This window comes from Nesoenas mayeri (genome assembly GCF_963082525.1).
Source record: "Nesoenas mayeri genome assembly, chromosome: 7".
Lineage (NCBI taxonomy): Eukaryota > Metazoa > Chordata > Aves > Columbiformes > Columbidae > Nesoenas > Nesoenas mayeri.
Genome location: NC_137551.1, coordinates 7,424,479 through 7,439,156, shown reverse-complemented (window position 1 = coordinate 7,439,156; position 14,678 = coordinate 7,424,479). Strand labels below are relative to the sequence as shown.

Sequence of the window (14,678 nt, the reverse complement as noted above, 5' to 3'; positions counted from 1 at the left end):
AAAGATGAGTTCTGCAAATATGTTGAAAAGCTGGAGCATAATTAATGGGTTGCAGCTCTCTAGTCCTCCTCATATTTATGTTTGTTTGTTTAAGATGGTTTGTAGTTATTTCTTGGATGATGAGGATCAGTTTACTGTAAGTCAAAAGATACCATGCAGTTTTCTATGCAGGCTTTTGGTAAAGATGACCATTGTTTCTTTTCTGTCTCTGTGCTTTCTTGTTGGTAAACAAACTATTTAAAGGATTTCTGGCTTTTCTGCTGTTTTTCTCCAATCAACTTGAGGTAACTCCAAATTTGAAGTAAGGCATGAAAGATTACTACCACAGATAAAAGTTATCTTGACACAATTAACTTGTTTGCAACTTGTTGATTATTAAATTAATACACTAAGCATAAGCTTGCATATCGCTGTTTAGCATACTCTTGCTTTATCATGCAATTTCCATTAAATCATGAAGTAACCTGTGGCTGTTCCCAAGTGTTGTTCCTATAAAACTCATGACCTTCAGTTGAATTTCAGAAGGTTCAAGGTCTAGGAGAACAAAATAAAAGCTTATAAATAAGATTCTAAGTAATTTGTAGTCCACCAAAAGGAGTATAACTTGAGGCAATGTATATCCAACCTAATAGTGTTTTAAACCAAATGACAAAAAAAAGTATGGAAGGAAAGATGCGTATGGTCTACTTAAATGATAATTTTAAGGCTATCAGGATTAATTTCTACCTGGGAAGAAATGAAACTCCTGGCTTTGTAGTAACAGGACTGAAAAGCTGAATACTGTTAGTAGATAACAGAAACAGATGTAGAGATCCCTGGCAGTCAAAGTTAAGTGGGTACAGCTAGCATTTAACTTAAATTTCTGTGCTTCTATGTGAACTTCTTGCCTTATAAATCAAAAACATTTCTAAAAACTACATTTTCAAATGCTATCTTGAAAAGGGTTGGAAGAAGTCGTTCATATTTTCGTTATTCATCTTCTCTCTTTAAAAATATATACATGGGTGTTAGTGTAAAAAAGATGACTTTTTGTTTTAAAATATGGACATGATGAGGCAAAAATACAGACAATGTAGTGCAGTTTGACCGCTGGTTCTTTTTTATTATTCAAATCCTTAGTATTGCCTTGAGGCATTAAATAATTTGGAATGAAATAGGATGTACCTCTTAAGGAATGAAAGTATCTAGGTGATTTAAAGCAAAACAAAATCAAACCAACCCAGCAAACAAAACCTCAAAGTACTCTTCCAGGAAAAAGTTCAAGAACTGTGCTAAATGCTATAGTGCAAATTCTTTGCCAAACAGCAAATCATGATTTATTACAATGTGCACCTCTAATGATGCTTATGCTCTGTGTGTTTTCCTTATGTCTGGCTGGCTAAGGTTTAATATTTTTGTGTTAATCCTTACGGTGTTACAGAAATATTGTTAAATAATATTAAGAGAAATATCTCCTCCCACTTTCTTCTGAAATAATGAATAAATTTTTCCTAAATGTCTGTGCTTAGATTTCATTGCTATTCGGCTGTGACTGGCAAGATGCCTGCTCTATTTGTTAAAACTTGTTAAACATGCTCATGAATATTTCTACAGAATTAGTTCAGTGCAGATGAGATGCTTGAGCAAAACAACCACCACAATACCAACCACCTAAAATAGGCATGATTTTTAAGCAGTATGGAAGAGGATACTCTCTGAAAATCTTTATTTTGGCATGTTGAACATCTCTTTGGTTTGTCATTCCAAAAAGCTGAGCGTGACTGTTCCATGCAAGCAAATGGAGACAATGCACATGTTCTTGATTTTGTTCTGTTTTTCAAGAGTTGACTGCTGCCTCCAGCAGGTGACGAGATGATCCCTTCAGCACGAGCTGGCGGAGCACGCCGGAGGGTTTCAGGAATGGAATCCTATTTGTGGCATCAGTTTTGATGGGAAAGAGACACACTTTTGTCGCGCCTTTTTTTTTTTAAGGAGCAGGCATGCTTCTTCTGACATCCAGTCTCAAATTAGGAGGAGAGAATGTGGGACGTTAGACACAAGAGGGAGGTCCAAGGAAAGCTTCTGTTCACTGTAGTGTCCAAGGCACTATGTTGTCTGCTTATGCTGACTTTAGAAAGGTGGTAAAATTGTGTGGAAACTCTGGAGTATTTTCAAGATAAAGTGTGGGAAAGAGTGGTTTTCTCCAAGGGCTGTCAAAGGAATATTGGATTAGTATTAAAAGGGTAGTTGGCTGTGTAGGGGGGGCTGGAGGAGCCAGCCAGGTCAGTCTGATAAAATTTGGCATAGATATTTAAATGTGCTCCACTGTAGTTATGCTAAAATGTAATTGGCAGTAGTCATGGCTTCTTGCTTACATTCCCATACAGATATTTTTAGCAGGTACTAGTTAACCACTCTTCATATAAAATTCAATGTTTTGAAATTTGCTAAATACCATACATTAGGAAAACAAACACTTGTAAAATCCTGATTTCAGGAGACTTAAAGATGAAATGTGGCCTAGGCTGACTTTTATATTTGACTAATAAAAATTTTCTTCGGAGTATAAGAGAGTCAGCAACAAGATACCTTTAATGCCAGGAAAGTTGTTGGAGGTCTTTCTGCTCAATAGTGTATGAATTTGTGGAAATCATGTCCATGGCACTAAGTACCACTGATTTTATCTTGTATTCTGATGCATCTGCTTTCTAGATATTCTGAGGTGCCATTTACACCTGTCCATTCCAATTTTTGCCAACACATAAATTCTGACTTCCCAAGCTACTAGCAAAAACAGTTTTCCGTATCACCACATGTGGGATGGCTGCTCATTAAGCTGTGAAATGCACTGTCGTCCTTAATGAGGTCACACAAATATTGTTCATTTGTAAAGTATAATTTGGTGGCGGTAGTAATAATATATTTTGAAGGCTGTTTTTCTGCATGTCTTTCAGTCATCCTGAATCTGCTGCCTCTTTGCTAGCTGTGTATCATTCTAATGGCCTTGCTCAGGGCACAGTAGAGGGAGGAGGGATCCCACAGCCAGCTGTGGCGGGCAGCCGGTGCCCATCTCGGCTCCCCAGCGATCTCGCTTTCATCCCTCATCGCTGCCGAGTGCCGGGCATGCTGCAGGGGTCAGCCACGGGACAGCAGTCCTGCTGCAGGTCGAGAGGGAACAGGAGTCGTTCTCTGTTGGGGGAGAACAGCTGGGAACGCAGGTGCTGTGGCTCTGCGCCCACAAAGCGCGGAGCAGCTCTGTGTTCATGCTGCCCATTGAGAACTTGTCCAATGAAGACAAGCGGCTTGTGCAGCGAGCCTGAGTGCTGAGAAAAAAGTCCCTGAGGCAGATAAACCGTGTGGTGTCTGTTTACAGCAGCTTCCCTGGGTTAAGTGTATGGGCTGTAAAAATACATGCTCAAAAACAAAATAGAGAAGGGCATTTCACATATGAGGGTCAGCTGGTGAGACGGCATACTAATAGCTTAGTAGAGCCCGAGAAGTCTCAAAAGGAGTCCCATAAGTAGGCTATATTTATCACACACTAGATTTAGAAACCCATTACAACTTAAATTAGCGCTACAGATTGGTCACTGGTAATGAATGTGGTCTCTGAAAAGGGCTTAATATGTTTTAGGAAACACTATTGAATAAATAAGCAGACTAATTTTTCAAGACTTGCATTAGTTTAAGACAACACAAACTTCACAGTTCATCTCTCTTCAACATTCATTTACAAAGAAATTTGAGCACTGAAGTCCTCTACTTTTTTTTTCCTGCACTGTAATTGTAAATTCATGTCTCTCAATCTTTTGTGGTGTAGCTTAGTTGGCAGCCGCTGGGCTGGATGCAGCTCCCTGTATTTCTTCTTTACTGATATGATGGGACAGCAGGGCAGACCTGGCAGCTGCTCTGCCATCTTCTCCGGAATAGCACCTTGGGGACAGGTGGTGGCCGCTGTCATACCCATGGTGTGAGTGTGGAAGCAGGAGATCTCCTTCCAGCTACACCTGCAATTGGATTGCTCTGCCTCCTGTTTTGTGGGCAAATACCTTGCTTTCAAGCTGTGGCTTTCCAATAAGGTAGCAAAGCTCCTAATACATTAATAGTCTAAGTGTGAATGTTACTCTCATGTTTCCTGCAGTAGGAGGGTATTTAGTATTTTTCAGTAAAACTTTCATTCTGATCTGATAGCAATCCAGATTATTGCAGAGTGCTTTGTTTTGACAGAAAGCGATTATCTGCTTCTTTGGGGCATGAGGGGTGGAAGAATCTTCCTAAATCTTAAGTGCTGTGCAAGCATAGTGATGTGTGTTAGGCTTTTTTTTAATAATTAAAAAATGCCACAGACAGCACCTTGAAATTTTTCCTCCAATTAGTCTATGCAGTGGTGGGAAGCAGGAATTCATCTCAGTTTGCCCAGACTGGATCTTCCTAGGGGTAGGCTGGAGGCTGCATTCAGGCAGGAGGAGACTGGGGGGCTGGAGGAGGGGGTGGGGTACCTGCATGGGACCAGTATAGTGTGTGAGCACGACTGTGCAGTACAGTAGTGGTTGTGCAGTCCCCAGTCCTACTGTGACTCTCAGGCTGTGTTCTGCATCTCTTATTTGTATATGTCCTTTCAAACTTCATAATATTTGCGGTGTGTAACTTGAGCAAAACTTTCCGTCTTGGAAGCAGTTTTGGAATGAAGGGCCCATTGTATGAATCTGCTGCGTCCTTGCCGAATGAGGCAGTGCTCTGCAGGAGCTCTAGCTTCATCGAGCGTGTAGTTTGGTTAAGGGCACAATGTTACTTTATGGCACATAGCGCGACTTTTTTCCCCTTTGAAAAACAAAATTCTGTATTCAAAAAGCTGCACTGAAAAATAAAGCTAAGCCTTGCCAGCTTGGATCTACTCCTCTGTATCTACAGTGGAATAGGAAATACAGGCTTGTAACTTGAATTCTTAGGGTGTTAGTTATACATTATTCTGTACAATTTCCAAATGTCTTTTTGTGATGATGAATGAACTTGCTGTGCAATTGTTACACCATTGTCTTTCTGTTCTTTTGCTTCTGGCTAAATCTAGCTTCTGTCACTATTCTATAGTAGATTCAGTCCACAATTAGTGCGGACTTGTGCTGAATTTCTGTGGATTCTGCCGAGAACCAACTGGGTCCATTTTGTGCATTCTTCAGTGTTCAGTGATTGAGACCTGAGCCCTGTTGTGTCACTTCAGGCAGTGGATGCAGATTGATCAACAGCCTTGCGTTGTAGCAGACACTGTAAGATGTTACATGTCAAAAGCAGCAGCCCCATCTCTGCAGTTCTCTACTGTCCTACCAGCTGACTGTTGGCTCTCAGGCATAGCTGGTTCCTCATCTGGTTTGCTGTGCAAATGCTTTTCAATGCAAGAACTGGAGTTCTTAAGCCTGCCTTAAGCCATTTTAGGGAATAAAATTTAATATCAGAATTTCTACAACAGTTGATACACAGACTGTGCAGTGTCAGTAGTGCATCTTAACTCAAAGACAAGCTGCAGTTGTGTTATCGAGAACTGTCAGTCATCCTACATGTACACAGGAAGAACTAGAAAACGAAAGGCTCCTACTTCTCTCATAAGGAACTCTTTCTTCATTATTATTTACTGGCAATGTATGAATGGAGTTGTAAGTTGCCTTTGTAGCACACTTAGTTTTATATATTGTACTAATGACTAGTCAACAGAAAATGAGTATTAGGTTTCAGCCACTTCTCCCCTCCTCCTGCTGCCCCCAGCTTTGGTGGCTGTGCAAGCTTAAGGAGTATCACTCTACTGTCTCTTCACTTTACATGGCTATTTTTAACATTAAATAGTTTAGTGTGCTCGTCTACCAACTGCAACCAGTTGTTGCCATGAGAGTGAGAACAAATAGCTGTAGTCAGCGGTGCAAGAACTGTTTTACGCTGGTGCTGCTGCAGAGAAAGGTGTGAGGAATTGTACCCAGATTTCTGCTACTGTTAGCTAACATAATGCTCAATGAGGAATTTTACCTGGAAACCTCATTTGTAAGAATGAAACCATTTTGAACCCTTGCTTGAAGTGGGATTCATGCACAGGCGTATCAACCTTCCTCTGAAACAGTTATTTTTTGCCTTATATGCCAGAGAGGGAAGAATTAAATGTTACTTTAACATGACATTGAGTAATGTGCTTATCCTTTCAGTTGCTTATACAATAAATTAAACTTCAGTGCTTTAATAATATCATCTGGTGTAAGATGAAAGATCTGCTTGACAACCCTCCTTTCCAAAGGGTAACTTTCTATATGTCCCATGTAGAAAAGATGTAGAGACAATCAGAGAAGGAATACTAATGATCAAATGTGATCAACTATCCTTGTGTGTAGCATTAGCTTTTGGGTTTGTTTTATAGCACTGAAGCTACATTAGTAAGAGAACCTGGCAGCCTGTAGTCCAGGCAGGACTGCTTTGGTTTGTGGTTTCAAGTTTCTGTCAACTACAGCTTTTGTAGTGCTGCCAGTTTCTCAGTTACTTGAGTTCATGTTACAGACTGTATTTTTAACACCTTTTTCCTTTTATAAAAATACTCAAATTTGTAGAGGGTAAAATAAAAAATAGTGGAAATCTTTATCTTCAACCACATTTCTTGAAACACAAGTGTTAAAGCTACTGTCATGTTACCTAGCACTGCTTTGTTTGAAGTGAATTGAGCATTTCTGATTTTTTTTTTTCCATTTAAACGCTTCCCCTTGCCCAAAAAGCCTTTATTTGCTCAGATTAAAGGAGTGAAATGAGACATTTGTAATGAAATCATTAGCTTCCCTGTAACCTTATCTAGGGGCAATGTACAGTTAAGCTTGGGTAAAAGCAACACTTAAAGCAAATGTGAATCTACTGCATGCTAATGTTCAGTGAATTTTGTAGTACAACAAGGAAGCATGGCCTTAAACATCTGAACCCAACTTGAACAGCAAAGTTATATCCCTGCTTTGTTTTTAAAGATGTTGTTGTTGTATTTCAGAGTCAAGGTGCGATAACTGAGAAACTGAGAAGTTTCAGTATGCATGATTTGACTTCTATACAAGGAGATGAGCCAGTAGGACAGAGAGCCTGTCAGCCCTTACCAGAAGCAAAAAAGAAAACCAGAGCCTCTGCAAGTGAATCTTCAGGTAAGTATCTATTTTTTATAGCTAAAAGAACAATTCACCAAAGACAAAAGTGGGAAAGCAGAAATACATTTACCCCATTGAGGAAGAATTCTAGTGCACTTGAACACAGTTGACTTGAACAAAATATGACAGTTGAAAAATATTCCCTGAATTATCTTCTTCTTGCAGCCACTAATAGTGTGGTCGTACTGTACTCGTTACTCCTACCTTTGCCAATTAGGAATGACAATTCCTTGCCAAAGTAAAGCTTAATTGGAAGTAAAAAAGATATGTTAAGTGGTGTTTTTGTGACAAATGTATGACAAATGAAACACGAAAATTTATGGAAGCTCAATAAATAGGAAGAGAAAATTAACAAATTAATTCAGTAGGTCTGTAATGATAGTTCAAGATGTAAAATTGCTTGTGGTGATAGGAATAATGAAAGCATTAAGTTGTCATAATGGACTCATGCACATCAACACTAAAAAGATTGTGTAGTGACCAATATATGTTTTTGCAGAGATTTTATTATTAGTCTTATTGTTTTATTATTACATGTATTATCAGCATCACTTTGCTCTTGCACCTATGATGCTTGAAGGAAGGTTTCAGTCGAAGGTTGTCAATTGCACTTTTTTAAATGGTGAAGCTACAAGGTAAAGAAATAGCTCTGGTCTATTACTTTTCTTTTCACCTAAGCCTGTCATTGCTTCTGAGGGGTGGTGCTTGGAGAGTACAAGAAATTCCAGGAATTGCATTGAAGTCCATGGTGTTTGTGAGGAATCAATGTCCACCTGAGCGGCCCTAAGCTGAATTGCTCATTTTGCCCAGGAGATTCTGTGCTGGTCAGTGTAAACACAGGGGGTGCTGTGAGAGAGCCCATGAAATCATCACCAGTTGCATTAGGGCTGATGCCACTGGAGCTGTTGTGCAGGGGCTATTTCTCAGTAAGAGATCATTAGTTATCTCTCTGAAGTAGCTTGAAAATGCTCAAAATTCCATTTAAAAAAAAAAAAAATCTGTTACAGTTTATACTGTATGAATAATCACAGATAGTGAGATTCAATCTCAAATGTCAAAATGCTTTCTTAGAGCTAGTTTAACTTATTTGTTTCTATTTCTGGACCCAAATCTAGTGTACACCTCTCCTGTTTTCTTTGAATTTTCTTCAGCATTAGAGATTTTAAAAAGGAACAAACCACAGATACAGAGTTAGGAACTCTATGCAGTGATATCTCATTGCACTTAGCAGATGTTATTTTTTGTGATCTGAACTTGGGAGTTCTTCTGCAAATTAATTGAAAAGCCCTAGCTGTAGAAGGACACTGATCATAGGATGACTGAGCTGCCAGCATGGTTGCTGTGAAAAAGGCAAACGTGATTTTGATGCATCAGAAGAGGTGTTACAAATACACACAAGGAAGTATTGGTGTCACTGCGAACAGAAACTATATGAGTAACAGATGTGATTCACGTATTCTGTACTGAAAAAGATGAACTGAAACTCTATTGGAGGCAGACACACGTTGCCTCTAGAGTGGCAGAAGAGGCAAGTCTGCCTTAAGGAGCTGTGGAGTAGGTGAGTGTGATTCTAATTTCAGAGGGAGAAAATGAAGTGACCAAAGTAAAATAATCTAACTAAGCCTAAATAAAATATTGGCTTAAGATGAAATGTACGTTGATCATGAATAAAGTTGCGTTTGGAGGCTAAAAGGTGTCCCTGAGTGTTAGAGCTTGTATGTTCTGGAGTGGCCATATAAAAGGAGAGCTGGGCGGGGGGGGAACCGCATTACATTTAGGGGCTTTCTGATAGATAGGGCTGTGGTGGGGATTCAGGGCTTTTGGACACGAAGGAGCTCTTCAGGATGTGTTTTTAGGCTCTTTGCGCCCTCTCGTGAGTAGCTTTGGTAATAATCTTGGCCTTGTTTTTGCTGGGATGTAAACAGCCCTTGATAGTGTTTTGATATTGTATCGATCTGAAAGGAACTTTGATATTAAATATGCAAAGATAGGCAAGTGTGAAGAAAGACCCTATGAATCATAGAATGACTTGGGTTGGGAGGGACTTTTAAAGGTCATCTAGTCTAACCCCTTTCTCATGGGGATTGTGGCCAAAAACCCTAAGTATTTCTCAGGATGACCACTGAGGTCTCAGCAGTTCAGTGTAAAGCAGAAAATGGTAGCAGACTGATGGTTTAATTTTGGACAACTGGGGAACCACTGCATTACACACCTATGGAACAAAGTGGCTTGTTACTTACAAAGGGCAGAGTTAGAGGTGACAAGCTCCTGGCAGATGGGGTGTTTAGCTGTTCTGAAACAGCTAGCAGACTGTTTAAAAGAATAAAGGATGTGTGTTAGAGATGAAACTCATGGCCTTCTTGGAAATCTAAAAGTTACAGCTACTTCTTATTAAACATTTTTGTAAAACTGTTTTTTAAAGGTTACAAAAATCCACTGGAAAAAAATCCTGGTGATGATAGAACAGATGAAGAGATGGAGGGGACACATTCAGAGGATGAAGCATTTGCTCAGAGAGGCCTTCGAAGAACTCAGAGCATGAAATCTGTGAAAAGTATTAAAGGCCGTAAAGAGGCAAGTATAATCTTAGTTAAGTATTGAGTTTGTTTTTAACAGTGTACTTTGACTTTTTTATTAGTGCAGAATTTTTTTTTCTTAATCTTAGATGGGTTTTCAACAATAATTGCATTGTAGAATGCTAAATGGAGAAGGAAGTATGTGATAATGTCTAAGCTTGGAGCTTTTGTACTGTGGGCTTTTTAAGGGAAGTGCATGAATGAAATGAACAGATGAAAAAGGGAGGAGGAGAGATGAAATAGAATCTGTGCTTGTAATACAAATTCTGACACCACTAAGCCCAACTGCTCACCTTAAGGGGTATAGATAGTGGTATTGTCATCTGCATTGGCGTGTCTTGGGTTTGCACATTTAAACATCTGGTGTTTAATGGATTAAAGAAGATTCAGAGTTTTTTAGTTCCCATAGACATATGGCTTGCTTTGACTTGTAACTCACAAAGAGAAGATTGTATGTACAATTCAAAGTGTTTTATACTTGCATGTGTCATAAAATTTAAAGAAAAGGACAAATGTCTATGGGATCTCACAGAAGTTGTTGCATGATTCTGGGAAACGAGTTGAGACCATTCTTGCCCAATTCTGTTGAAACTATATCTCATTCAGTCATAGATTCTCTTAGTGAATCTGTGGAGTGTCCAAAGCACATTTAAAGATGTGCTAGATTGGATTAGTGGAATGTAAATACTATTTCTGCCTGAAGTGATCTCAGCTCCTTCTTAAGTTATATTTTTTTTTTCCTCATCAGATACGGTATGGATCACTGAAATACAGAGTAAAGAAGAGGCCCGCTGTGTACTTCTAAGTGTATTGGCACAATGCCTGCAAGATAAACTGCTGTATTATAATGACTTGAATTGAGTGTGTCAAGTGTTAAAGATCTGTGTATGGTTCATATAATGAGTAGATACGAATAGATATGGTAGGACTTGGTTTTATGAACCTAAATGGTCGGATAAAGTATTACTCTGCTTTTCTATAATTGCTTATTGTTTAGACTTAAATCTTTGTCAAGTTACAGTAGGAATTTCAGCACTCCTTAAATGGGAATTAAATGAGTAATAGGAAACAGCCTTTTTCCAGAGGAACCAAACAGACCGAAATAATTACAACTCCAATTGAATTAACAGAAGTTGTAAGTACTTGGAGCTTGTGAAAATTGAACCTATAGTGTCTCCAGGTTTACACAGAACAATCGGTATAATTGAAATATTTTTTCTCAACTACAATTCCTGAAAAGGCCTGTGTGTAATTTAAAAATGCACAGTTTAAAGGACAGTGGATGATGGTGGGGAAGGAAAAGGAAAGATGATGTAGATATGGTACATCCTTAGGATGATCTTCTTGCATCATATTGCCAAGCTTAACAAATTTATATAACACTAATAGGTGCAAACTGGGGGTACATTTAGCACTTTATGCAAAACTGTATAGTTTTGCACATTCTTACTGATTTACAGCTGCACACGTCATTTTAGTGACTTCTTAGGTTAGACTTATCTTTTGAATTCCAGCAATTCTTGTATTTAATGATCTTTTTTAAATTAATCTTGATTGCTTAAGAACACTTAGGATGCTGTAGATAACTGCTACTAACACTTAATATTATCAGGTGCCTTTCTATGTACTACAAGGCTGCGTGGGGTTTTTTTGTCTGTGTGGCTGGTTTGGTTTTTGTTGCTTTGTTTAGGTCTTTCTCCTTCACCTACAGAGATGTAACATGATTTAATTCAGTTTTTGGTTTAAATGGTGGTAACTAAAACTTATAGCAATTCCAGTGATAGACCTCAGGGATCTGATCAGCCCATCAGCTGTCTATTAGAAGTCATGCTGAGATGAAGGCATGTATAATAGATTATTCAGGCCCTGGTTTGGTTTTGCTCCGCATTGCTTTAAGAAGGAATATATATATATATATTAGAACATGTATGTGTGTATATTTCATATCAGATGTGGATTCTAAAATTTGCTGTGTAGGAGTTTTTTATTGCTCAAGATCTATACTAAAATATTTACATACAAATAGCTTTTTCTAAAAGTCTAGTTGATTTAGTCAGCCATTTTATAACATAGAGTCCACGGCATCACTCTTTGCATAGAGATTAATTTTGGAATACCATTCAACACGAGGACTTATCAAAATGACTTTTTGAAGTCCCCTTTGGTTCTGTTTTCTACAATTCTAAGAATTAGGCTGATTTCAGTTTTCCATCTGTCCATATTTCTGTTGTGCATTCAGGGAGAAAACATCCACTTTTTGTAGATAGTATTTTATTACTTGGCATGGGGAGAAAGGCTGTTACTTTTGGAAGGAAAGCCGCATGTGATCCCTCTTCTTCTCGGATCTCAGACTCCAGTCCTTAGACCTTCCCCCAGGTATGAGAGCCAGCTGCAAGTCTACTGCAGCACTTTAAAACATATTCTTAAGGCTTGAGCCTGCTGCAGTTCTTTTTCTTTCTATTACAGCAGTAGCGGGGTCATGGCTGGTAGGCCTGCCTGATGGCCTGTTGATAAATATTGGGTTTGAAGTTGTCTTCTGGAGACTTCGGGCCAGGGTTTGAATTGTGTGGATAAACATGCAGCTAGTCTGTATTGGCATTGTGTTACTTACTATTGTAGGTGTTTGCAAGCCAAGTGCAAAGCCTTGGTCAAATACAACAATACCGATGGCACAGTGCTTCTGGCATCTCTGAGGAAGTTAAATGCTTTAGGAAGAAGTTGCAACAGTTGGTATGTGATTAAAAGGCCAAAGCTTGTATTACTTTACTCAAATATGCAGTTTCATACCAGAAGACAGGAAGGCTGCTCTCTTCCAAATGAGGATAGTGCAAAAATCGTATTCTCTAACCAAAACTGCATCTTGTGATCCAGCTTTTTTATGGAGCTGTTTGAGGGGGAGGCAGTGATCAGAAAGGCTGCCTCCCTGGGGCATGGCTCATCTCTTGTGCCTCAGGAATGTTTGTGCTTCTCATCCGCTTACCTGAGCACAGGGAAAGGCTGGCTGTGTGTTCAGGTATGTAAGACATTAAAGGAAACTGGGGATTTTGTATTTGTATCTCGCCCCTCTTTGAAAATTGGACTAACCTGGGCCTTGGTTGGAATCTCTAATTCTTACTTTCCAGTTGAGCATCCTCCTTGAGCACTTGCTGCCACATCTTGCTTTAACTCATGATGTTTGTTTTATCAGCAAGCATGCCAATGAAATTGCCATCTTCCTACAAATCGGAATCCTGCAAGGAGGAGCAGGATAAAGCTCTTCTTTCAGAGTTACAGTTCCTGTTACAAGTTCACGGTAGATCCTGTTTTGGGGGCTGTGTTATTTTCACATTGCCAGGGCTAGAGATCATTTGAGTAGTTGAGGCTCTACCACACTCATCATGGTCAGTAAGTTGCTCTAGTTGTTGTGATGTACTTGAGGCTATACATTCTGGCAGATTTAATTTGCTAATTAAGTAGTGACAGAGGCTAAATAAACTCTCCTTTTTCTGAACTATGCATGGAACTAGGAAAGCCGGCAGAATTATTCATATTCATTACTGTTTGCATATAAATTTACTTGCATTCTCTCAGATATTATCTTAAGTGACAAAACTTCCAGTGTTTTTCTAGCTGTCGTTTTCCATCTAATATCCTACCGTAAAGTTATTTTCGTGACAGTTCGATTTTGCTCTTGGAATTAATCTTGGAACTGGTTCACTATTTTTTTTAATTCCTTGCTGTTCATTGTCAGCTGATGCTCAGCAGGGTACAATGACATGATTAGCTTTCATCCCACTGATACGTATTTCTGTCTGCTTGCTGAATTTAGTTTAGTTTGGCTTTGAAATATTACACAATCTTTTAAACTTTGTGTATAGGGAATTTTCAAACTTCTTCTGCCTTAGCAACTACCAAAGTCATCTGTCTAGCTCTTGCCAGTACGCTTATTGGAAAAATGGTAAACCAAAATCAATATTTCACTTAACATTCGTTTTGGTTTGGTTAGGTATAGCTCACATCAAATTATATACTCTTATGAAGAAAGTATTTCCTGAGAACTGACTGACTGCTACTGATAGGACTGCTAATTCAGTTAAACTTAAATAGAGGTTTAAGGTACTTAAAAGATAATATTTCTTGTTCAATCATATAAAGTTTTCAAGCCTTTCTAAAATATAGCTGAACTGACTCAGATTTCTTAGCAAGAGCCTACTGTACATGCTAAAGTACAAAATTTGAGATGAGTATTAAATTGATGGTCTCAGTTGCAAATAACCATAGGCCAGACTGATTACAAGGTAATTGCCAATATTAGCTACTTAATGCTAATTGCTTTGCTATGTGGATTAACTGAACATTACACAAAATACTTTTTGCAAACTATAATGAATTTTAAAATGAACAGAATATAATTTTGGTTAAACTGAATGGTGGAGTAAATGCTATAGATGCATTTAACATGCCGTTCATGACAAAAGATGCATTTTATTTTTGGTGTTGCTTTCATTCATGGTAAGTTGGTATCTTAAAGTATTTTTCTACAAAAATGTGTATGTGCAAAGGCAATACTTTAACATTTTTCAAGGACTCATGTTTTTAAATGCTACAGACCAGAGACTGTCTACATTGAGACTGAAGTTAGTAGCTTTAAAAAAATGCAATGTAAGCTTTAATTTTTATATTGTAATAATAACTTGCTGTCAACTTGTTTACATATTTGTAGGAGGGAAAGCTTCATTATGTATTGACTTATCTTGATACTATCTTTAATAAACGCTGCTTTGAGCAGGATGCAGTGGCTATTTTATTACCTGAATTGTGGTTAACAGCCCAGTCAGTATGTAATTTGTATTGTTATTATAGTGATTCCAATATTGAAACAACCTATCTGAATTTTGAAGACGCTTTTAAAACTGTTCAAAGTATGGCTGAACTGTCATTGAGGCTTTGCCATGGAGACTTAAATGAAACTTCCTGTGCTAAAGGCAAG

General features: G+C 38.4%; 1 protein-coding gene across 1 annotated transcript in view; it reads left to right on the top strand.

The window, feature by feature from the left end:
• Positions 1-14,479, top strand: part of REEP3 (receptor accessory protein 3) — a 40,401-nt gene extending 25,922 nt beyond the window's left edge. Inside the window, exons 6-8 of the mRNA XM_080348047.1 lie at positions 6,983-7,130; positions 9,556-9,707; positions 10,458-14,479. Of these exons, the coding sequence (XP_080204173.1) occupies positions 6,983-7,130; positions 9,556-9,707; positions 10,458-10,514 (357 nt within the window). The 3' untranslated portion in view covers positions 10,515-14,479. The remainder of the gene's footprint in view (positions 1-6,982; positions 7,131-9,555; positions 9,708-10,457) is intronic.
• Positions 14,480-14,678: the final 199 nt, after the last annotated feature.